Source organism: Caretta caretta, chromosome 2 (assembly GCF_965140235.1).
Source record: "Caretta caretta isolate rCarCar2 chromosome 2, rCarCar1.hap1, whole genome shotgun sequence".
Classification (NCBI taxonomy): Eukaryota; Metazoa; Chordata; order Testudines; family Cheloniidae; genus Caretta; species Caretta caretta.
In genome coordinates, this window is record NC_134207.1 from 21,943,508 (window position 1) to 21,967,288 (window position 23,781).

The following is a 23,781-nucleotide window of genomic DNA, read 5'->3' on the forward strand; positions in this document are numbered from 1 at the left end:
GCAGAATTCAGCCTGTGAGCCTCTTGCCCAAAAGCAAAAGTGCTATCAGATGAGCCTTACTTACTCTATAATTCACTGAATTCTATATAAATATATCTTGCATATTACCTCTGGTTTTTACTTTACAATTAAGAACTATAAATATTTACACAAATATTAATTTTGGGTTACAGGTTTTCTTACATGATAAAGTATATAAACCTCTTTTCTAGGTACATTCATTTGATGGCACAAAGGAAGAAGCAGCTGCTATAATAGATTTGGATCTCTATATAGGAATAAATGGTTGGTAAGTTCTTTTCAACAAATGATATTTTTAAAATAGTTTCATAACTTGAAATGTAATTACTTTTTAAAATGAGGTTAAGACTTCAAAGCCCATTAGACTAAGTGATCATTTGTAGACAGATTTAGATTTGTACTTATTAATCTGTTAACTGCAAAAAGTTCTCAATTCACAGGTCAAATGCATTCCTCTTTACACACTGAGATAATCTAGTCTTGGGCCCTTTCTGAGATGCTCCATGCCAATTCTAGTTTGTAAATAAATGAGGTGGAGTGTAGAGGCAGCTGTATTTTAGGACAGAGTAATTAAAAAAAAAAAAAACTACATTGTCTAGTCCAAAAGTAACCAAGAATTAATGTGACCAGCCTGATCTACCAATGGACTGGGCTGAAATCACACTATTAATTATCCTGAGACCTAACTGTTTGATTTACGTGAGCTCAGACTGCTACACCTTTTGGCAGGAGCCTTTAAATTATCCAGATATCAAGCCAGGTGAACACAGAAACCCAGCAGAAGCTTCCATGTGCTTTACCAGGCCAGTGTGGCTGTAGAAGCTGATTTGTGGAACTGGAATTAGGACTGGGACAGCGAGCCACCTCCCAGGGTTGTCATTTTTAGCCGTGGCTTGGACGCACAGCTGGGAGCTTTTTTTAATATAAGTTGAGGCAAATAATACTTACACATTATTTAGAAATTAACTCTTTAAGAAACCACTTTTGCTAAGAAACCATTTTTGTAAGCAAGGTAATTAAATACCAGCCAGAGAACATTCTACTTAGTTTCTAAAAGTTATGAGCTTTATAAGGCTCTGAGAAGATGATTCCAGTCACACATGGCTTAAGTATGGTTTGAACAAAAAACCACAATCCTCTAACAAAACATCAACTTGCATCCAAATTCACTCCCTATTCTTATGATTTCTAGCTCACTGAAAACAGAAGCCAACTTAGAAACACTGAAGTCAATTCCTAGTGAAAGATTAATGATAGAAACTGGTAAGTTGCTGTTCTGATGGACCATATTGCATTTTTTTTATGTTTTGAAAACTTTATTAGAAGTGCAGTTATGCTTGTATGGCAGTGAATATAAAGGGCAGTCTTCAGACACAAACTCACCATTACAGTAACAGGGGTTAGGAATGGCGAAAGGATTACCTTGTTCTCTATGGGTATATCTACACTGCAGTGTAAGCTCAGGGTTGGAATTCAGGCTCAAGCCTAGCCCCCTCTTCCTTCTAGACACAAATCTCGCTAACCCACAACTCAGACCCAGGACCCCAAGGAGGTGGAGGGCCTGAGCCTGAGTCAAGCCAGGACCCACAGTTCAAGCCTATTGCTCTGCAGCATAGACGTAGCCCCACTGGGCTTCTGGTCCGGAAGACTGCGAAAAGTATTCCACAATCCCACAGGCCAACTTTTTGTCCTCTAGACAGGCACAGTCAAGTTTTTCCACACTGCACCACAATCAAAGGGTGAGAGCAGCCACATTTTGGGAGGGTGTTAAGAAGCCTGGGATATGGGTGGTTGGATTCAGCCCCACATAATGCAGCGTAGATGCTGGAGCCCCAGGTTGGGATGCAGGGTTCAACAATTCCTAACATGGGGTTACAAATGAGTGTAGATGCTCAAGCCCTAGGTGGGGGTCGGCAGCCTGCGGCACGCATGCTAATTTTTGGTGGCACTCTGCTGCCAGCTGGGGTCCTGGCTGCCGGCCCTGCTCAACCTGCTGCCAGCCTAGATGGATGGAACCCAGGGCCAGCAGCAGGCTGAGCGGGGCCAGTGGCTGGGACCCCGGCTGGCAGGGGCTGGCAGATGGAACCCCCAGACCAGCAGCGGGCTGAGTGGCACAGTCCGCTGCCGGTCGGGGTTCCATCTGCCATCCCCACTGCTGGTCTGGGGTTCGGTCCGCCGGCCCCTGCCAGCCAGGGTCCCAGCCACCAGCCCCACTCAGCCCGCTGCCGTTCTGGGGTTCCAGCCCCTGGCACGCAAAACCTTAAGTTACAGTAAATAAATGAAGACTTGGCACACCACTTCTCAAAGGTTGCCGACTCCTGCCCTAGGTTATAACAAACCCAGTGTCTGCTAAGTGGAGTTCTATTAACCCTGGGTTTACATTGCGGTGTAGACATACCCTAAAAAACTCTCTGGCAGACTCAATGAGCAGAGTTCACAGGCTCCAGAAGTAGTTATATTCAGCCCTCTTCTGGTAGAAAAGAACATAGATCACCTTGACAGAGACTGAGGGCATGAATGAATAAAAGGGGAGACACTAAGGCCTGGTCTACACTGTGGGGGGGATCGATCTAAGTTACACAACTTCAGCTGCATGAATAATGTAGCTGTCCCCCCCCCCACCCCCCACCCCCACCCCCGGTCAAGTCCGCCTGCGCCTCTCACGGCGGTGGAGTACAGGAGTTGACGGGAGAGTGCTTGGAGGTCGATTATCGCGTCTAGTCTAGACGTGATAAAATCGACCCCCGCTGGATCAATTGCTGCCTGCCAATCTGGTGGGTAGTGTAGCCCTACCCAAAGCAGAGTGTAGATATGCCAAACACTATGGTAAAGAACATGATAAAGGCCATCCCATTATCAGCAGTAATGGCACTTGGGTGCATACCAGGAAATTCCAATTCATTAAGCAAAACAATATGAAAGAGGGCCTGAAAATACCTCTTGGAATAATTAGTTACGATTGAACTGATCTATTAGTGGATATTGGTTCTACTCACATTTATTTCAGACATCAGTAGTAGGACAGTTAAAAATAGATTAGGAGATTTAGTCAACAGTTATGTAATTTGGCATATCTGAAAAAGGCTGTTTTTAAAAACCCTGTAAATCCCTGCATTTCATTTTTGTCTTATACACCCTGATGTGCCTTTGTTTATCAGTGATACTCAGACTTCAGTGGTTCAGGAGCCAAACTGGCAATCAACATTACTCAAAAGTCCCATAGTAGTGTGAATTCATTATTTTATTTACTATAGTACTATATATTCATATTTAAACAGTATGATGGGGAAATATTAATTCATATATATAATATATATACACACACACACTCACAGCAAAATGACTGATCAAGTATTATTATTTTATCAACTACAATTGGTTAATATAGTAAAAGCATCCTGATTGATTAATAACTTAGATTGGTTAATAATTAAATCAGTGTTTTAATATCACGTGCTGCAAAGAGCCACAGGAGACACATTAAAAAGCCACTTGTGACTCATGAGCCTCAATCTGAGTATCACTTGTGTATCTAAACTTTCTGTGGGTTACACAAGTGGTTCACTGGCTAGCAGCCCTTGTCATGGTAGCATTTCTCTCTCTGCTTCTTTTATTTTATTGCATTATTGCTGAATAAAGTGGCTAATTTTATAATATGTAAAAATCTTACAGAATTTAATATAATGGAATAGTAATTTGAAGTAATTTATTAATTATTATGGATGTTAAATGAACTAATCTCATAATCATTCCTTTATCATTTGGGAGAGAAACTGTGCTTAAGAGGAGTGATTTCTAAAATGGGCTTTGGTCTGTGGAAGGTGGGGAGGACATAAACTGACAGAAGAGCAAACAATTATATGAAATTATTAACGATTGTATACATTTAACTCTTGTTTGAATCATGCAAGATGCTCCCTGGTGTGGTGTGAAAAATACTCATGCTGGGTCAAAGTGTATAAAAACAACATTTCCCACAAAAAAGAAATGGGAACTAGAGCATTGCTTGAAGGACAGAAATGAACCTTGCCATATAATGTAAGTATGTAATTTTTATATTTGAAACTAAAGGTTTGGAAATGTACACAAGTACATACAAAATTTAGTAGGCTTAAACCAATACAGAGTTATTGAATCGGGAGCAAGGTGCTGTACTCTAAAATATGTTTTACAAAATACATTGTGGCTAACTTTTCAGAGGTTCTTGCATCTCCATTGATTTCAGCAGGAGTTTCGGAAGCTCAGCAAATCTTAAAATCAGGTCCTTAGTGATGTCTTTTCATTTGATATCCCATGTATCCCTTCCCTCTACTTTGTAGTTCTCCCCTTAGCACTACCAAAATAGAGTCCAAGTACCCAGACTCTAATTCATGTCACTGTGTTGCTTCTCCAGATGTAGCTGTTAGAGTACATGCAACACCAGAAGAGCCAACTGTGTGATCTTTTAAAGTGGGAGGGGCTAGTGGGACACAGAGCGGATACAAATTGTTTTCTCCAAATCACTACTGGTTTAAGAGTACTTCCAGCAGATGAGGAGGCTAGTGTTGGTGTAGCTGTAACCTGAGGATCAGCAGCAAAATGAAACTGATTAAGATCACATCAGTTTCATTCTGCTCTACAGCCAGTAAAGACACCAGTTTGAGGTTTGGAGATGAACAAGAATGCCCCAAAGGGGCGTTTGGAGAGGGAAATGCTTCAGGTGCCTATGGCCCGCTTTGCTCTAGAATCTAAATGTCTAGAAAAAACAAACAGCAGGGGGTAAAAGTGCTACTTTTGATTTTAAATTGTATTAACTATAATCACTAAATGAGATTGATGGCTGAAATACTCAAATCTCATCAAATGCTGATCCCCTATTGTTTCAGTCTGGTCTTGGGGTTAGATCTGCTTTCTCCTGTTTACCCACCACCACAAAACATTACGTGAAATGCTCTGATTATAAGTAGGCTTAGAAGAGTTTGATTTTTATTATTTTATAATGTCAATTGAGGATGATTTTTTCTGTTTTTATCAATTTACATTTCACAGTTGTGGGAAATTAGGCAATTATTTAATGACAGTGGATGTGGAGAGTCAAAAAGTTAAAGCTGTATAATTATAAAACACAGAAATGGTCAATATCACATCTAAATATCCTTAAATCAAACTCTAATAAGTTCTCAAGCAGCATTTTTCTCTATCTGTACATTTCAATTATCAATGGAAATATTTTTTTCACCAGTTTGTATATGGTGAAATTGACATTTACCTAAAAATCTAATTCTCCCAAGCCTAGTTGTAAGTGACTTTAATTCACTTTTGGCCCAGTAACAGTTTGCAAGAGTGTCTGTCAGCAAGAATGTAAATACGTTTGTAGTAGTCAAAATCTGAAACTAGTTTACTTGTAGAAATGTTCAGTCATTTTGGGGAAAAAAAAAAGTTTTATAGCTTAATTTTTAAAAGCCAGTGTCTTTATAAAAAAAAGGTCTTTGGATGCAGCTACTAAAGAGTCCAAATAAATTTGGCAAGTAATCCACAAGAGAGTTGATTGATCTTACTTTGATATGGCATCATCTATTCTAAGAGTGTTCAGAAGCTCTTTGTGCATAGCAATTTGTAGGAGCTTTTGAATAACGTGTACTTTCCATACTTTTCAATACATTACCAGACCTTATAGGGACACAGTTTGATTTAACAATTTCTAACAATATTTTGACAAACTTGTATGTCCCCAATTTGTAAAGTTTATCTTCTCCCTGCTGCTGTTTTAGAAAGGTTATCTGGATGAACCTCAAATTATGTTAAGAGTGTTCCTCCCCCTCTCTACACACATGCTTGTCAGCTGATCCTGTTTCAATTTAGCTGTTAGCAGTCAATACCTTGTTACAGAGAGTGGGGGAGAATATGCAGGGGAGCTCCCCCCTCCCCCCGAAGAGCAGTACATGAGATATGAAGTGCAACTAACGATGGATAAAATTTTGTTTATTATTTTACTGGGAGCGGGGGAAGGATTTTCTGATTTCAGTGACAGTCAGCAACCTGTAACATTAGGTATAAAATGTTTAGGTCAAAATGGGACTAAAGTCAGTCACCCTTTAAAATGATCATAAATAGCATGCAGCCAACTTCAACCCTGAATATCAATTCTAAGATGTAAATTGGACAAAACAAAAATCTTCAGTTGGTTACTTTAGTCTCAGATAAAATGAAGTGTGATAAGTGACATTGGAGGCCATCTTAGGCTAGATCCACAGAGATTTTGGTACTTAACTGCCACTTTATATGCCTACATTCGACCCTTGCTCTGCTGCTGCCTGAATTCCTGCTGGTGGGCACGTGCAAAGCTGACCAAGTTCTGATGCTCAGCACCTACTTCATACCTCAGCCCTAGTGGGATTCACAAACTAGACTTTCTCTCATCTATCTTGCCTGCAGGTCCCAATTTGGTAGGCATTCTCAGGGGTCTCTTAAGAGCATGTCTACTGGAATGGACCCCAGAAAAACACAGCCTGAAAAAGGAGGTGGAATACTTTGTCACTGGAGCAGAGACCTGAGTCTCCCAGGAGAGTATGCTAACCCCTAGGCTATATTCTCTCTAGGCTGATGATTAAGTATGTGACACAAAAGTAAAACATCTTCAGCAGGAGAGATTGAAAGACATTCATCCCAAAATACCCTGTTAGCCTAATGGTTACTCACCTGAGAGGTAGAAGACCTGTGTTCAAGTCCCTGTTCTCAATCAGGCAAAGTGCACATTTGAACCTCTCTCTCCCACATTCTGGCAGAGTACGCTAACTGCTTGGCTACTGAGTTTAAGGGCAGTACCCTCTTCCTCAGTTTTACTTGAAAAAGGGCTGAGCTGATCTAGGGATCTAATTAGGAGACTCTTCAGTGGTGAATTCCAAGTGGAAACAGGCACCTAATTCCCTTTGAGGGGGTGAGGCTTAGGCAAAACCTCTCTCTTTGGCATTGTCTCCTAGTTAGTTTAGACAGCCTATGGTGGCTTTTGTGAATCCGCTTTTTAGGCACCTGCCCCTCATTCACACTGCAGAGAGTATGGGAGTCTGACTTGGGGCTAAGGTGTCCTCTGGGTGGCAGAACACCTAAATGTAGGCATTACAAGGCTTACCCTACATCCCCTTTGTGGATCAAGCCCTTCCTCTTTAACAACAAAAAGATGTGGCTATTAAAGGAGGGTAAGGTGGAAAGTACTGTCAAAATAAACTACATCAGGCCTTTGTCATAGGCCATTGGGTGATGGTCTGTTCTCCATGAGGGGAAAATTCCCTGTTGTCATTGTCAGAGCTACACAGATTCTCAGCTAGTGTTACTTGGGATGGCTACATAAGCTTCTGTAGACCTACACCAATTTACACTGGCTAAATGTCTGACTTTATGGACTTCAGGTTGAGATTTTCTATTCAGGAAGCTAAATAGGTGGCCTGGTTTTTCAGAAGTGCTAAGCAACTTCTGCTGAAGTTAAGGGGAGCTGCTGGGTGCACGGAACTTTAGAAAAGGCCACTTATTTATTGGCCTAAATATGGACTTCAGCTTAAGATTTCCTAGTGAAACTTCCTGAGGCCAGATCCTCAGCTGGGGTAAATTGGTGTAGCTCTACTAAAGCTAATGTATCTACAACCAGCTGAGAATCTCTCCCTCAATGATCACTTTCACTTACTGTTAATGTCTTGTACCTACAACAAACCACCTGTGCAGAAATTTTTCTTGTGAACTGAAGCTTTAGTGGTAATAAAGAACTTGAAAGGGCAGCACTGTAGAACTTAACTGAGGTTTTTTCTAAGCAGAAGTGTATCCACTAATTCAGCTGCATCTAAAGAAGCACAATATTGCATTAATAGTCGGAAGGTAGTCCTAAGGGCTATCGGGGATCACCAAGTAGTGGAAGGAACAACTATTCAATCCTTGTTTTTCAGCTACTAATTGGAAACCTGTATTTTCTAAATACAAATAAGTGGTAGTGCATTGCTCCACCTGTCAAGACTTAGGGTAACAGTTTTTGAAAAGTGCGACTATTAATTTAGTCTTATCCTTTGGCTTCTTCCCCATCCCTTTTAACAACAGATTTATTAAATACCATATTCCTGAAGTGTTAATTTAACAAGCTATTGCTAAACACCTAAGAACTTGTTCATTAGAAATAAAAAATGTGGATAGGAAGCAAGAGTATAGGCTATTTAATTGACTACACTCTTAAATTCACCCTCTGAACTTCTGATGGCCTACGTGAGAGATTTATACTGCACTTTATCCAAAATAGCAGAAGTTTCACCTGTACAGCAAAATCACTTTCATTGGAATGTAAGGTTGTTTAACTACCTATGTAGGCCAAGCAAAAGTTGTCAAAGGATCAAAGATTAGGAGACTGCCAGTGAGTGGATGATGTTTTAAGTGGTAGAAGCTAGTTACTGTGTACAAATGAAACTAAAGTATACTTGCACCATTAAGTCCTGACCATCTTGGTCCCCTCATAGCTAGTTGTGTACGCATAAACTAAACTGACATTAGTATATTTACCATTACACATAACTGAGTAAAATTAACTTTTTTTCTTTTTAGTCAAGTACTAGAGATAATGACGACAGTAAGAGAGGAAGACCCACTTGAACTGGCCAACACTCTTTACAACAATACTATTAAAGTCTTCTTTTCTGATATGTAATGCTGTTCCTTACCCTTATTTTGTATAAAAGTATGCAAAGTCTGTTAACCTTACTATAAAACTTAAAAAAAAAAAAACCCTCCTGCCATAAAAAAAAAATATTTTGAGGTATGACAAGATTAAACCTGTCTTTGTAAACCTCAAATACTGAACATCTAAAGCAGGGGTTCTCGCAACAATTTTTTTGGTGGCCACTCTGACCATTTTTCCTAAAATAATTAACTTTAGGGAAAATAATACATATGCACATATACATGTCCAAATCACTAATTTATTTGTGTGGGTTTTTTTTTTTGCAGACTCAATAAAAAATGTACAGTTATGTCTATTCTTTTCTGGACCGAAACAGATAAAGTACTTTGCATAGTGTTGTTTTGTTGTTCTTTTTTGGGGGGGGAGGATTTTTTAAAGATTTGCTAGCTAGTAAGTCTGTTTCTGTGAAAAGTGATATTTGTATGTTAATCACTTTTCACAGCAGCAGGCTTGTTAGGTAGCTGGGAGACAGTGAATAATATACAAATATCACTTTTCACAACTGACTTACTCAATTTGTCCTCCAGCTTGCCAGAGCTAAGCCCTGGATAGGGAGGTGGGTAGGAAAGCAGCAGGGACCAGGGGTAATGGGGGTTGAGCCAAAGGAGAGGAGCCCTGCAGCTGTGCAACAGGGATAAGAGGCCATAATGGGGGCCAGAAGTATGGGGGTGAGCCTGGGGCTGGAGCCCAAAGCCTCATGTCCAGGGGATGGAACCTACTGCTGCCTGCCACCCCAGGCCTAAAGCCTACTCCTCTGGTATTTGTGGATCCAAAGGGGGTCAGCCCCAACACCTGCTGGTGCCCCTGGGGGGGAGCATTGCTTTGCCCCCCACCTCCATCAGTGCCAAGGAGACTATGGCTACACAAAAAGCCCCTGATGGCCACAGACCTAATGCCTCAACAAACTTGGTCTGCTTTTTGTACAGTCAGTTTTGCAGCTCTACTTCCCTCACAACATTCTAGGATCAATTTTAAGGGTAGTCTGTAGCAGCTGTGCTCTTGATTCATCTTTTCCAGTACTCTGACTTTGTATCAGATTAAAATAAGTCTGTAAAAAGCAAAGTTTTTACTTTCCATGGTACCTTCTCATAATATTAATGAAGTTTACCTATCCATCATACAGCTTGGTTCTGAGAAAGTTTTCCAGAAAACATAGCAGTTTCATTCTTATATTCCACACACACAAGTACTTTTAAGTTTTCTACAAACCTGAACTTTATTTTGAGATAGCTATAATGTTCTGCTAATGTTTTTAAATTTATAGGTTCAAAACATTTCATCTCTAATTGTGTCTTCCAGGCATACTGAAGGTCTTTTTTCTCCAATAGTTTAACTCACAGCCAAAAATCATTGTTCTAGAATTTAGCATGCAGCCTTTGGCACAGCAGATGGATTACATGTGTCACTATATCAAGTGTTTGTCCAACTTTGTCTTAAACATGTGAAAACATTTTATTCCATGTACAATAATGTACACAAGTTTAAGGTAGTCATGAAAGAGACTGGAAATAATTAGTGGTATATTTACAGTAGCACACCAGAGTAAACGACAACCATTCACAGACAACACTGAGATACCATTGTTGTGCTTAAGTATACAGTGAAGTGAAACTTTTATTCTGTTGTTGAACTCCATTTTAAACAAATACCTCAGTGATTTTAGTCACCCACGGAGTCAGAATCAACATTAAGAGTCTCATTCTGGTGTTCTGCCACACAGTCATCATCATCACCACTGTCAGTACTGTCATTATCTTCATTTATTTCATGAGCAGCTTCTTCTGCAACTTCTACAGGATTTTCATTAGGTGCAACAAACCCATTGTTAGAGATATTTGCATTTTCCTTTTCTTCAATATATACTTTTTGATGGCACATTGGACAAGTGTCTTGAATATAGAGCCATTTCCGAAGGCAAAGTGCATGAAAGTAATGATTGCATGGAGTAATACGAGCAGATGTAGTAAACTCATGGTAGCAGATTGCACATACATCATCTATTTCATGTAACCGACTTCCTTTTACTTCAGGAAGTGAGTTTATTTTCTTAACAGCTGTCCTCCGATTTATAAAAGTTTTCCAGCCATTCTTTGCTTGCAAGTAGATGTTGAAATAAGCATGTAGACACATCATGCAAGCCCGAATCTTACTTCCTGATTCAAATACCATGGTATAAGCTCCATTTCCAAACATGATCACACCAAATATAAACTCAATAATATTGCCTGTTGAACGAACATAGTAGACATAATCATCAAGCTTTTCCCATAGGACATTATAGTAGCCATCAATCATGAATAGTACATAAACCGTGATAGAAACAATTACTTTTAGGCAAAGTTCCACACAGAATGCTGTAACTGCAAAAAGCCATGTATTTAGTGCATAGTGGTGCCAAAGGATATAACTGAGCAGAACTGGAAGAATAAAAAGGCAAGCTGAAACAAGAAGTACAGGGAAGTGTCTGCGAAATGATGACACATGGGAGGCACTGAGAGACATTAGTACAGGGTCTGTCATTCCATGGATAAAATGCAGGACTGCAGTTAACAAAAGGCACATGTTTCGACTTAGGCGAACTAGTCTCTCTTCTGGCTTTAGACCACTTAAGCCAGTCTGCAGAGCCAAAATAAAAAATAAAACAGGTGCTACAAAACCAAGCCTCTTGTCATCTTCATCAGTTGATCCAATAAAGGCCAAAATACCCAGTCCCAAATAATGGGCTACTGAAGAAATTACAGCGCTCATGCCTAAGACAGTTAAAGTAGAATCACACCCACTTATTATAAGACTGCAAACTAGTTCCCAACAATTTTCCCAAGAAATCAAGTAGAACTTCTCTTCTGTATTAGTTTCTGCCATCTTGACAACATAAGTTAATACAACTGCTTGTGCTGTAAGTCTCGTTAGCCAGAACACACGCAGTACAGCTGGAAAACGAATCCTTTTCCACGTATCTTCCATCAATAACTGTAATCCATAAATGCGATACATATGCCTTAAAAGGAGATAAACGTATCGTGTGGAATAATAGAACCATTTAATTTTCATAACTAAATTGATTGTGGTATGTAATGTCAGAATTAGGCCTGAAATAAAAACTAAAATCTGTCTGACATTTAAAGGTAATTCAATGATCAAGCCTATTATAGGAATCAGTATATCCAGTATGATTAGTTGGGAGTATATGGACTGTACGTTTAACAATGTAACATATCCAATCCCAAAGGTAAGCTGAAGGATAGAAAGTGCCATCCATAGTGAGGGTCCTTTATGAGGGAGGAACTGAATTCCAAAAGCTGCTGTGTAGTAAGCACTGTAGAAGTTTATGTGCAAAGAAGCATAATAATTCACCAACACTGAGGTTGCAGCTAGCAGAAATGCTGAGCTGATCATATAAAACTTGAAAAGTGCTCGCTGTTGCAAGACCAGAACAACACTGGATACAAAGACCCCTAAAAAACAGAATGAAATCATTTAGTTTTCAGCAGAAATTAGACATACGCATTTTACCTATTAACTCTCATGATACACAGTTCAGAGTTTTTAGCTTTGATGCTTTTATTTACCTTTAAACATTTCTAAAAAACATTTGTGAATAGAGCTACTGTTTAAACTTTAGCTTTTTCTGTGCAAGAGGCACCAGGGTACAGGACTACTTAACTTGCTTTTAATACACACAAAAAGTGAGCCCCACACCAATTATGCAAAAACAGTAAGTCACCACCACAACTGTCTGTCTTTTTTGCAATTTCAATACAAAGACTTAACTACTTCCCCCATCTCGGTAGAGTGGGATCCTTCCAGATCAGTATTGAGACACAATGCAGGGAGATTCATAGATTTTAAGACCTGATGGGACATTTGTTCATCTAGTCTGACTTTCTGTATATCACACACCACTAAATTTCCACTCAGCTACACCCGTATTGAGCCAAATAACTTATTTTTGACAAAAGCACTGAATTGCCAATGCCTGAACTCTTCAAGTACTGTGAATCTATAGAGGACTTCAGTCTGTAGGACAATTAATCCAGAGCCTTTCACTAACTTTTTTTTTTAATTATTTTTAAAATTTAGAGAACAGTATAAGTAAAATGTTGCTATCAGAATATATTTTGAAACCTTCAGACATTCTTAAATTGCTGCTATTTTGAGGTGTTCACTTCAATCATTCTAAGAAGTCAAGCTATTACAACACCTTAAATAATCTAGTGTCCAATTAGTTTAACTTTTTAGTTTGACGATAGGAAACCAATTATTTTTGTAATATAAGTATGATAGTAAGAGAGAAAGCCAAGAATACAACTGTGCACATTCGTTTTCATACAGGATACCATATTCCTATCCAGATCTGTAGAAAGTTGCTGAAAACCTAGGGTAAAACCTACAATTTTTTTTACATATTTCTAACAGCTGTTTGACTCAAATGACAAAACAATCCGCTCCAATTTGCTTGAGGCAGCATTTTTCAACCTTTTGAGATTGGTGACCACTTATTCAAAATCAAATTTTGCAATCTAACATTTTCACTCTTACTTTTATAGTAAATGTATTAACAATGATAAACCTATATATTTTTGTGTGTGTCGAGAGATTGGTAGGGAATACTTGATTTGAAGGGTAAGGGTCTGCAGGGAATAGGGGAAGATTTTTTTTGTTTTAGACTGTGATACCCCAACCTCCCCAACCCAATTCCTTTCATGACCCTGCTGCGGGTTACAACCCACTGGCTGAGCAACACTGGTCTAGAGAAACCAAAAACATACTGCTCTTACAAGCTGAGAGACAATCACAGAAATTAGACCTAATTGGAAAATAGAATAGATACTAGTCACTGTAGGCCATTCCCTATAACACATTTTAAAGTTGTTTTCCCAGTCTAGCTAGATTTAGTTTTCCTACATTATGGAGGGAATTTTAGGATTCCGTTCCACAGCTTAATAGATTGTTAGGAAGTTTTCAGAAAAAATGTGTATTAATTTCATCTTGTAACTCCTAGATATACATCCTTGTACTACCATAAATAATTTGACATAATTTGATATTTATACTATTCAGATATTTTTGAATTGTTATGTCTCATCCTATGTAATTTCATCTTTTTTTTTTTTATACGTGTACAGATTTACTTTTATTGGTCTTGTTTGCCCACCTCTGAATTAGAGGGAGTTCAAAGTACGGCCCATGGGACACTCCTGCCCAGCCCCTGAGCTCCTGGCCTGGAAGGCTAACCCCCAGAATCCTTCCCTGCTGTTCCCCCTCCCCCCGCAGCCTCAGCTCACTGCACCACCGGCACAATCCTCTGGGCAGCGGAGCTGCAGAGTCGCAGCCTGACCCGGTGCTCTGTGCTGCGTGGTGGTATGGCTGGCTCCAGCCGGGCGGTACAGCAGCCTGGCCTGGTGCTCTGGGCAGCGCGGCTGTAGTGCCGCCAGCACTCCAGGCAGCGCGGTAAGGGGGTGGGGGTTTGGATAGAGGGCAGGGGAGTTTGGGGTAATGGTCAGTGGGCGGGGGTGTGGATAGGGGTCGGGGCGGTCAGAGGGCAGGGAACAGGGGAGTTGAATGGGGGCATGGGGTTTCAGGGACGGTCAGGGAGAAGTGGTGGCTGGATGGGGCGGCGGGGGGCAGTCAGGAATGAGAGGAGGGGTTGGATGAGGCAGGGGGGCTGCCAAGGGACAGGGGGCGAGAAGCGGGGGGGGGGGGGGTGTCGGATGGGGGCAGGTGCCGGACCTCTTTACAATTTCAGAAACCCGATGTGGCCCTCAGGCCAAAAGGTTTGCCTGCCCCTGCTCCAATTTATCTCTCTCTCTTATAAGGTCTTGTAATAAGGTGTTCAGAACTGAACAAACTCATACAGAGAGGAACTATTACCTACTTGTTTTGTGACATGATAGAATTCTGTGATGTGTGTACAAAAGCATTGGTCTTTGCCTGCCATATCACAGTGAAAACTCACACCGAATTTGTTGTCTGTCAATTTCAGGTCTCAGCATATTTGTTTGCCACATTTTTCCCTCATATAGAATTTGTGATGTCTTTTGCCCCAGATTTAAAAGCTTGCATTTTTCCATGTTTAATCTTGTTGTGTTTTTCTTGGGCCATGTTTCTAATCTCTACATATATTTGTATTATCTCTGTCCTTCCAATGCCTCCTTCTTTAGTATCATCTATGAATTTCATTAGTGTGCCATTTATCACCTCAACAACCACCTCCAAGTCATTAATGAAAATGTTAAATACAATGGGACTCACACTAGCCTCTGTAATACCTCACTCGTCCATGGCCCTTCTGCCCATGCGACAGTGTTCACATCCAAACCAGTCTGGATAAATTTTGACTAATATCGTGATTTTTTTTTTTTTTTTTTTTTGCGCTTCTGCAATAACACACCATTCTGGGTAACGAAGAGCTGCAAGCACCTGCTCGGGATAGGATTGTACCCAGTACCAGTGTAGTTCTAGCTATACACATATCGTGAGTTGCTAGCAACTTCATTTGGAAAATCCAAATATATCATACCTGGTTCATGTGTTTTATATAAGGACAGAACCCGGTTGCTTTCTGAAAACAATATTTTAAATTGATTGTTGCACAATGCTCTAAATCCTCTGAGAACAAAGATTTACAAACAGTAAAAAACAATTATCTTAACATGAGGATGACATTACTAATAGTGTAATTTGTATCTTCCCTTATACTGTAATCAATACCTCTAATTCCCTTGTTTCTATTCTCAGCTGCACTCCCTGCAATTTGTCAATATCTTTCTGGTAATGTGGTACCCAGAATTCAACAGAGTATTCAAAAGTCAGTAATATACGAGCTATATTAGAAGGAACTATTACTTGTCCACATACTATTTATTTTTTAACTCTTTAATCAGCCACTGAACTGTCTTTCCACCCCCAACTCTGTTCACCTCAAGCTCAATCTACACTTAGAAAGCAACATCTCCAGTGAACCTGTCAAATCAGCACACCCCAAAGAAGAGATATTGCCTTTTGAAGTGACAATTTAATGCATTAGACACACATGACCCCAGAAATGATTTTAATGCTTAAAGAAAACTGGGAGCCAAAGGAGATGGTGAAAGGAGAGTGTGTAACTAGGGAGATAAAGTGACAGGTTAAGCAGAAAGGTTAGAGAAAGCTTGGAAATAGTTTTAGGACTCCATTCTGCCCTGACTTCCTATTCACCTAATCCCAGTTGAAGCCAATGTGATTACTTACATAGGAAGCAAATCAGGGCAGAACTGAATACAAAATTTAAACGGAAGCAACAGGATTCCATAATGTACCATAACTGTACAGCATTCCATTCATTCTTCTCAAAATAAGATATACTATCTGGAATAGCGTTTCAAAACTATTCAAACAGCACTCTCCAACAGTATCAATGAAATTTCATTGGGACACATAACCTTTCCTCCCATCCATAGCTAAATTAGGGTATTTATCCTATTTTTTTAAAAGTCAACTTGTTAAAAGTAGAATCAGTCCAGACAATCACTGCCTACATGTTGGGAGTTTTACCAACAAAACTCTTCCATTATTTCAATATGGCATAATCTATGGTATTTCAGAGTCAAATAATATTTTGGTTTATGTTTCTCAGTAACACATCTGTCAGCTGCAAAATGTCTTCAAGTAGTCAGAATATAGCTAGTTAACAAAATACTGTCTTAAATATGTCTTAATAAAGTTGTTTCTGATTGCGAATGTGGACTGTAACAGTTCTCTTCTTATTTGAGGGGTAGGGAAGAGAAAAAATTAAATATAGGGAGAAACAGTCACATCAAGTCACTTCATTACTGATCAATATGAAAAATATCAGTATCTTAAGGCGGCTCTCCAATTAAAAGTGGTCAACATCACTTTTGGGTAGGAAGTGTGTTTATATCAGTGCAGGATTGTTCCTACAGTATATCAAATGCTGCAACCAGTTTAGTTTTTAAAAAAAGAAAAGGAGTACCTGTGGCACTTTAGAGACTAACAAATTTATTTGAGCATAAGCTTTCTTCCAAAACTTTCCATGGAGGAAAAATAAACAAATAACAAAATGATTACCCTCTCCTTCTCCAAAAACCTATCATACAGACACCATTCTGAAGAGTGCCATAATCATATTATTAGACACTTAACAGAGACCATCCAATAACAAACACACCAACTCTCATTTATGTGGGATTAATTCCAAGGCACTGTCTAAAGCATCTGCCTCATACAAAACAGGACTTTGAAAGGTGTTTGAAAGGTGTTCTAAATGAGACATTTAGAAGTATCGCTTAAAAAAAAAAAAGGTAATTTATCAGTTTAAGGTAGTGCCCACACCAGCTTAAGGAACAGAGGGAGTAAGTCAGGGCCTTCCAGTCCTGCAAGACAAGAGAATGAACAGGAACCATTTATCCCCCTCCCTTTCTCCCAACGTACAGAAGAGCAGGAACAAGAAGGGCTCCTCCGAAAGCACCACTACCAGCTTCAACTGACGGCACAGTGGGCACATGAAGGCTTTCTAGCCTGCACACTACAATCCATGAACTCACCTAGGCACTGAGCCATGTAGCCTACCCAGTTCTTTACATGAGGAGCAGCAGCCACAAGAAGCCTTTGTGTAATGACACATCCACTCCAGTAAAACTATTTCTCTTTGTGGGTGGGTGGCAGGGAGGGATAGCTCAGTGGTTCGAGCATTGGCCTGCTAAACCCAGGGTTGTGAGTTCAATCCTTGAGGGGGCCATTTAGGGATCTGGGGCAAAAATTGGGGATTGGTCCTGCTTTAAGCAGGGGGTTGGACTAGATGACCTCCTGAGGTCCCTTCCAACCCTGATAGTCTATGATTTCTGCTCCTACTGTTCTTGTAAAGTGCTGGAAATGACCCACCTTGACTATCACTACAAAAGGTTCTGCCCCCCGCCGCTCTCCTGCTGGTAATAGCTCACCTTGTCACTCTTGTTACAGTCTGTATGGTAACACCCATTGTTTCATGTTCTCTGTGTATATAAAATCTCCCCGCTATATTTTCCACTGTATGCATCCGACAAAGTGAGCTGTAGCTCTTGAAAGCTTATGCTCTAATAAATTGGTTAGTCTCTAAGGTGCCACAAGTACTCCTTTTCTTTTTGCAGATACAGACTAACACGGCTGCTACTCTGAAACATTGTATTTTGTGTTCCCTTCCCCCACCTTCTGCCTCTCTCCTGTCTTTTGGGATTGCAAACTCTGTACAGGTGGGAACTGCATTTGTACCGTGCTTAGGACAATAGTATCCCAGTCCTGTTTATGGGACACAGGGACACTACTGTAATATAAATATATTATATATCACACAGGAAAACAATGAAAAATTCCCCAATATCAACCATGACTCCTGCCAAGTTTCACTTTTTCCCTATCTGGGAATTCTTTTTCATGTATTTTATAAGCTATATGATTGAAAAAACTGGGTTTCTTTAATCTGAGGAAGAGAAGACTGAGGGGAGACATGATCATAGAATCACAGGGTTGGAAGGGACCTCAGGAGGTCATCTAGTCCAACCCCCTGCTCAAAGCAGGACCAATCCCCAATTTTTACCCCATCCCTAAATGGCCCCCTCAAGGATTGAACTCACAACTCTGGGTTTAGCAGACCAATGCTCAAACCACTGAGCTATCCCTCCACGCTGCAGTTTTAAAGTACGTAAAAGGTTGTTACAAAGATGAAGGTGAAAAACTGTTCTTGTTAATCTTTAGAGATAGGACAAGAAGCAATAGGCTTAGATTGCAGTAAGGGAGGTTTAGGTTTGACATGAGGAAAAACTTCCTGTCAGGGTGGTTAAGCCCAGGAACAAATTGACCAGAGAGGCTGTGGAATCTCTGTCACTGAAGGTTTTTAAGAACAGGTTAGGAACACCTGTCAGGAATGGTCTAGTTATTATGTAGCCCTGCCTTGAGTGCAAGGGACTGCACTAAATACTAGATGACCTCTTGAGGTCCCTTCCAGTCCCACACTTCTCTGATTCTATTACATTCAAAGATTTTGAAGTATGTTTCAACAAAGCATATTACACTTCTGGTGGTTGTTTTTTAAAGTCTCTCTTATCAGAATGTGATATGTGTAAGATCACCAAGCAAAGGATTGTTGAAAATCTCCAGACTACACAGAACATTACAATCTCAAATATGGAGAAAAAGAAAAACTCTAAAGAGAAATGGATAGTAATGCAAAATGGTCACATAGCAGAAGACCCATTACCACAGTGTAATCTATTTTAGAGACACTGAAGGTATTAGCTTCAGCATCACTTGCAGGCCTTGTTAGCCGGATAAAGTTACAATCATAATTCCTAACACTTCGATGGAATTTTAAAATTTTCTAGGGTTCTCAAATTGTTACTGAGGGGCAAAAATATCTCATTTGAGGGCAGGTTAGGAGCCACACGCAAAAAGCAAGAGAATGAGGAAAGAGGAGCAGAAGAAATCTCTTCAGTTTACTTCAGTTAGGAGATATGTAGCAGAAGGAATCAGCTCTCAACTTGCTGCTGTTAGGAGGGAGAGATGCTGAAGCAGAAGGAAAAAAATGATGAGTGGAGAATAAAAAAGTGAAGCGCTATGAGCTCAATGAAGTCAGACCAGCAGCAGGAGAGGAGGAAAGTGCAGACATATCTGCTCAATACAGGTAAAAAAGAGAAGTAGGGCAACAGAACAGAGACTAGAGAATTCGGATCAGCTGGCAGTGAAACAGAAAGGAGAAGAAACGTGGAGGCGCTCGAGGGAAGGGGCCCTAGGTATAGAAGGGTTGCGGGGAAACAGGCGGCGTAAGACACCAAGAAGAGTTATGGGGAAAGCAGCAGCCAGGAGACAGAGGCTGGCGGGTGACTCGGCTGAGCTCGAAGTGGGGAGGGAGGCGGCCGGGAGGTGTGCGGATGCACCAACAAGGAGGAAAGGAGGACTTGTGGCACCTTAGAAACTAACCAATTTATCTGAGCATGAGCTTTCGTGAGCTACAGCTCACTTCATCGGATGCATACCGTGGAAACTGCAGAAGACATTATATACACAACAAGGAGGGTGGCGGACAGTTGGGAAAGTGCAGGTATCCCCCGGGGCCCAGGGGGATACCCAGCCCCCGCGGCAGTGCCTCCAGGAGCCGGGGTGGGATAAGAAAGGGGATGTACAGTGGAAGAGGTCTCCCCCAGCAGCACCCCCAGGAGCCCGGTGAACAGGGGGAGGAGAGTAAAGGGGGGGTGTCTCTCCCCCAGCAGCACCCCCAGGAGCACAGTGAACAGGGGGAGGGGAAGAAAGGGGGGGTCTCTCCCCCAGCAACACCCCCAGGAGCCCGGCGCACGGGGGGGGGTCTCTCACCCAGCAGCCGCAGCAGCACCCCCAGGAGCCCGGCGCACAGGGAGCCCCCCGGCAGGGGGTAAGAGTTGAAGATGGCGTCGATGAGGAAGAGGCTGGGCACCCGCAGCGCAACTTCCAGCCCTGTTCGGAGCCGCGGGCCCAGCCCCAGCCCCGGCAGCTGCGGGGGACCAGGGGCCGCCATCCCCCGGGACCCGCCGCCTCGTACCAGTCTCTGGCCCAGGGACCTCGCTATAGTCCTGCTCCCGCCTCCTGGACGGGCCAGGCCCCCCGCAGTGCGGCCTCCTCCATGTTCCTTTCGCGCTCGGGCCTCGGCCTGCGGCAGCCCGCACCACCCTACAGGGAGGGGGAGGCGGAGACACGGCGCCGTCACAATGCGCGGCCCCGCCCCCGGCTTCTACCCGGGGCGGGCGGCTGCTGCCGCTGGTGGCTCGGGGAGGGTTTCCGCCGGGAGCCCTGCTGCCCCCGGGTCTCGCACACCGCCCCATACACTCCCCGCACGCCGCCCGGCCGCCCCATAGAGCCCGTCACACCGGGCTGCCGCCTCAGCCCCCCCGCACACCGCCCGGCCGCCCCATAGAGCCCGTCACACCGTGCTGCCGCCTCAGCCCCCCCCCCCCCCCCCGCACACCGCCCGGCCGCCCCATAGAGCCCGTCACACCGTGCTGCCGCCTCAGCCCCCCCCCCCCCCCCCGCACACCGCCCGGCCGCCCCATAGAGCCCGTCACACCGGGCTGCCGCCTCAGCCCCCCCCCGCACACCGCCCGGCCGCCACATAGAGCCCGTCACACCGGGCTGCCGCCTCAGCCCCCCCGCACACCGCCCGGCCGCCCCATAGAGCCCCTCACACCGGGCTGCCGCCTCAGCCCCCCCGCACACCGCCCGGCCGCCCCATAGAGCCCGTCACACCGGGCTGCCGCCTCAGCCCCCCCGCACACCGCCCGGCCGCGCCATAGAGCCCGTCACACCGGGCTGCCGCCTCAGCCCACCCCCCCCGCACACCGCCCGGCCGCCCCATAGAGCCCGTCACACCGTGCTGCCGCCTCAGCCCCCCCGCACACCGCCCGGCCGCCCCATAGAGCCCGTCACACCGTGCTGCCGCCTCAGACCCCCCGCACAACGCCCGGCAGCCCCATAGAGCCCGTCACACCGGGCTGCCGCCTCAGCCCCCCCCCGCACACCGCCCGGCCGCCACATAGAGCCCGTCACACCGGGCTGCCGCCTCAGCCCCCCCGCACACCGCCCGGCCGCCCAATAGAGCTCGTCACACCGTGCTGCCGCCTCAGTCCCCCCCCGGACAACGCCCGGCCGCCCCATAGAGCCCGTCACACCGGGCTGCCGCCTCAGCCCCCCGCACACCGCCCGGCAGCCCCATAGAGCCCGTCACACCGTGCTGCCGCCTCAGCCCCCCGACCGGCAGCCCCATAGAGCCCCTCACACCGCCCGGCCGCCCCATAGAGCCCGTCACACCGTGCTGCCGCCTCAGCCCCCCCCCCCCCCCGCACACCGCCCGGCCGCCCCATAGACCCCGTCACACCAGGCTGCCGCCTCAGCCCCCCCGCATACCGCCCGGCCACCCCATAGACCCTGTCACAGCGGGCTGCCGCCTCAGCCCCTCCCACACCGCCCGGCAGCCCCATAGAGCCCCTCACACCGTGCTGCCGCCTCAGCCCCCGGCACAGCGCCCGGCCCCCCTAGACTCACCCCCCCGAACACCTCCCAGCCGCCCCATAGACTCTCCTAACACTACACTGCCGCCCCATAGCACTCCCTCACACCACACTGCCGCCCCAGAGCCCCCCTCACACCGTACTGCTGCCCCCCATACCCTTCACAGTGCATTGCTGACACATAGTCCCCCCCACACACTGCACGGCCGCCCCCTCTTCCTGCCGCCCCATGAACCCATCCCTCACACTGCACTGCCACCCCATAGCACCCCCACACCGCCCGGCCGCCCCATAGACTCCCTCACACCGTACTGCCACCTCACCCCCTCACACTGCACTGCTGCCCCCACCCCCTCCACTCTGCACTGCGCCCCTTTAACCCCCATCACACCCTACTGCTGCCCCCCATCCCCTCACAGCACATTGCCAACCCATAGCCCCTACACACACTGCATGGCCGCCCCCTCTTCCTGCTGCCCCATGAATCCATCCCTCACCCTGCACTGCCGCCCCATAGCCTTCCCTCACCGTACTGCTGCCACCACCCCTCCATTGCACTGCCGCCCTGTAAACCCCCATCACACCCTACTGCTGTCCCCCACCCCCTCACAGCACATTGCCGACCCATAGCCCATCACTGTCACTCCTTTCACACCCTACTGCCACCCACAGCCCATCACTGTAACCCGCTCACACTTCACTGCTGCCCCATAGCCCATCACTGCAACCCCCCCTCATACCCTACTGCCGCCCATAGCCCGTCACTGTAACCCGCTCACACTTTACTGCCGCCCCATAGCCCCTGCAAACCCTACTCCCATGGCCCCCTATAAGCCCCACTATAGCCACCCACATGTCCTACTGCTACTCTACCTACCGCTCCTCCTCACATTCCTCAAACCACACTGCTGCCTAATTGCCCAAACCCTGCTGCAACCCTCTTAACCCCCACAAACTCCACTGCTGCCCCCTCGCATCTCCTAATAACCCTCAGACATCTCAGATGCCACTGCTGCTCCACATCCCCCCTGCAAACCTCACTGCAACCCCCACTCACACCTACCTACTGCACCCATCACAAGCCTCAAATCCCCCCTGCAGCCTCATCCATAATCCCCATAAACCTTATTGCAACCTCCCTCTCACACATCTCAAAATCCCAGTGCAGCCCCTCTAAAACCTCCACAAACCCAGTTGCAGTCTCCCTCACACAAACACTTTAACCCCCCTTTGCAACCCGCTCATATGCCCCCAAACCCCACCTATACACAAACACGCACGTTGAAACCCCACTGCAGCCACACTTGTACATCTAGGCCCTGTCTACACTACAGAGTTTTGTTCACAAAAGTTATGTTGACACTCAAAAAGCGCTATAATAAAAATCGGTATTGCATGATCACACTTGTTCCCTCTGTCGGTGGAGTGCGTCCACAATTGGGGCACTATCATTGACAGTGTGAACAATGCACTGTGAGTACCTATCCCACAGTGCAGTTTAACACCTGCCGCTAGGTCTAGTGGGAAGGCGGAGTGGATCGGGGCACATCTTGAGATCAGGTTCAATGTCCCATGATGCATCATTTTCCATCCCAGCTTTCTATGGTCTTCTGGCTTTCTTTCATGGCATTTTTCAACAGCTCTTGTTTGCTGTGCACTCCGGCATCTTTGTGGATGGATCGCGCACTGCTCTCCTGTGCTCTGATAACTGTCATTAACACATCACGAATGGCAGTGCAGTTAATCATGAAGTTCCTAATGAACAAGACTCACAGTTGCCTGACATGGTGTGTGATATGGCTAGGAGCAACTTTAGATTTCTTTTGGCATTCTCAGAACAGCTGCAGACAGTGGATCATCGCTTTTGGGCTTAGGAAACAAGCACCAAACGGTGGGATTGTACTGTCATGCAGGCCGAGGACGACAAGCACTGGCTACAGAACCTTCGGATGTGGAAAACCACCTTCTTGGAACTGTGTGCGGAGCTCACCCCAGCACTGAGGCACAAGGACACCAGAATGAGAGCTGCCCTATTGATAGAGAAGCGTGCGGCAATTGCAG

The 23,781-nt window shown here is 44.5% G+C and overlaps 2 protein-coding genes across 4 annotated transcripts in view; one reads left to right on the forward strand and one right to left on the reverse strand.

The window, feature by feature from the left end:
- TATDN1 (TatD DNase domain containing 1) overlaps positions 1 to 9,051 on the forward strand; it is a 27,966-nt gene extending 18,915 nt beyond the window's left edge. For 2 of the 3 annotated variants that reach the window (XM_048841626.2, XM_075124946.1), the window contains exons 9-12: positions 213 to 289; positions 1,214 to 1,284; positions 3,933 to 4,059; positions 6,436 to 8,680. In XM_048841626.2, the coding sequence (XP_048697583.1) occupies positions 213 to 289; positions 1,214 to 1,284; positions 3,933 to 4,059; positions 6,436 to 6,583 (423 nt within the window). In that variant the 3' untranslated portion in view covers positions 6,584 to 8,680. Of the gene's footprint in view, positions 1 to 212; positions 290 to 1,213; positions 1,285 to 3,932; positions 4,060 to 6,435 lie in introns of all 3 variants that reach the window. The other variant, XM_048841627.2, reaches the window with a different exon arrangement.
- A 1,165-nt stretch (positions 9,052 to 10,216) lies between these two features.
- On the reverse strand, positions 10,217 to 20,409 carry RNF139 (ring finger protein 139). The gene is made up of 2 exons (XM_048841608.2): positions 20,054 to 20,409; positions 10,217 to 12,168 (listed from the first exon to the last, which is right to left on the reverse strand). Exons 1-2 carry the CDS (start codon positions 20,232 to 20,234, stop codon positions 10,373 to 10,375), a joined length of 1,977 nt encoding a protein of 658 aa, XP_048697565.1. The 5' UTR covers positions 20,235 to 20,409; the 3' UTR covers positions 10,217 to 10,372.
- Between the last annotated feature and the right edge of the window lie 3,372 nt (positions 20,410 to 23,781).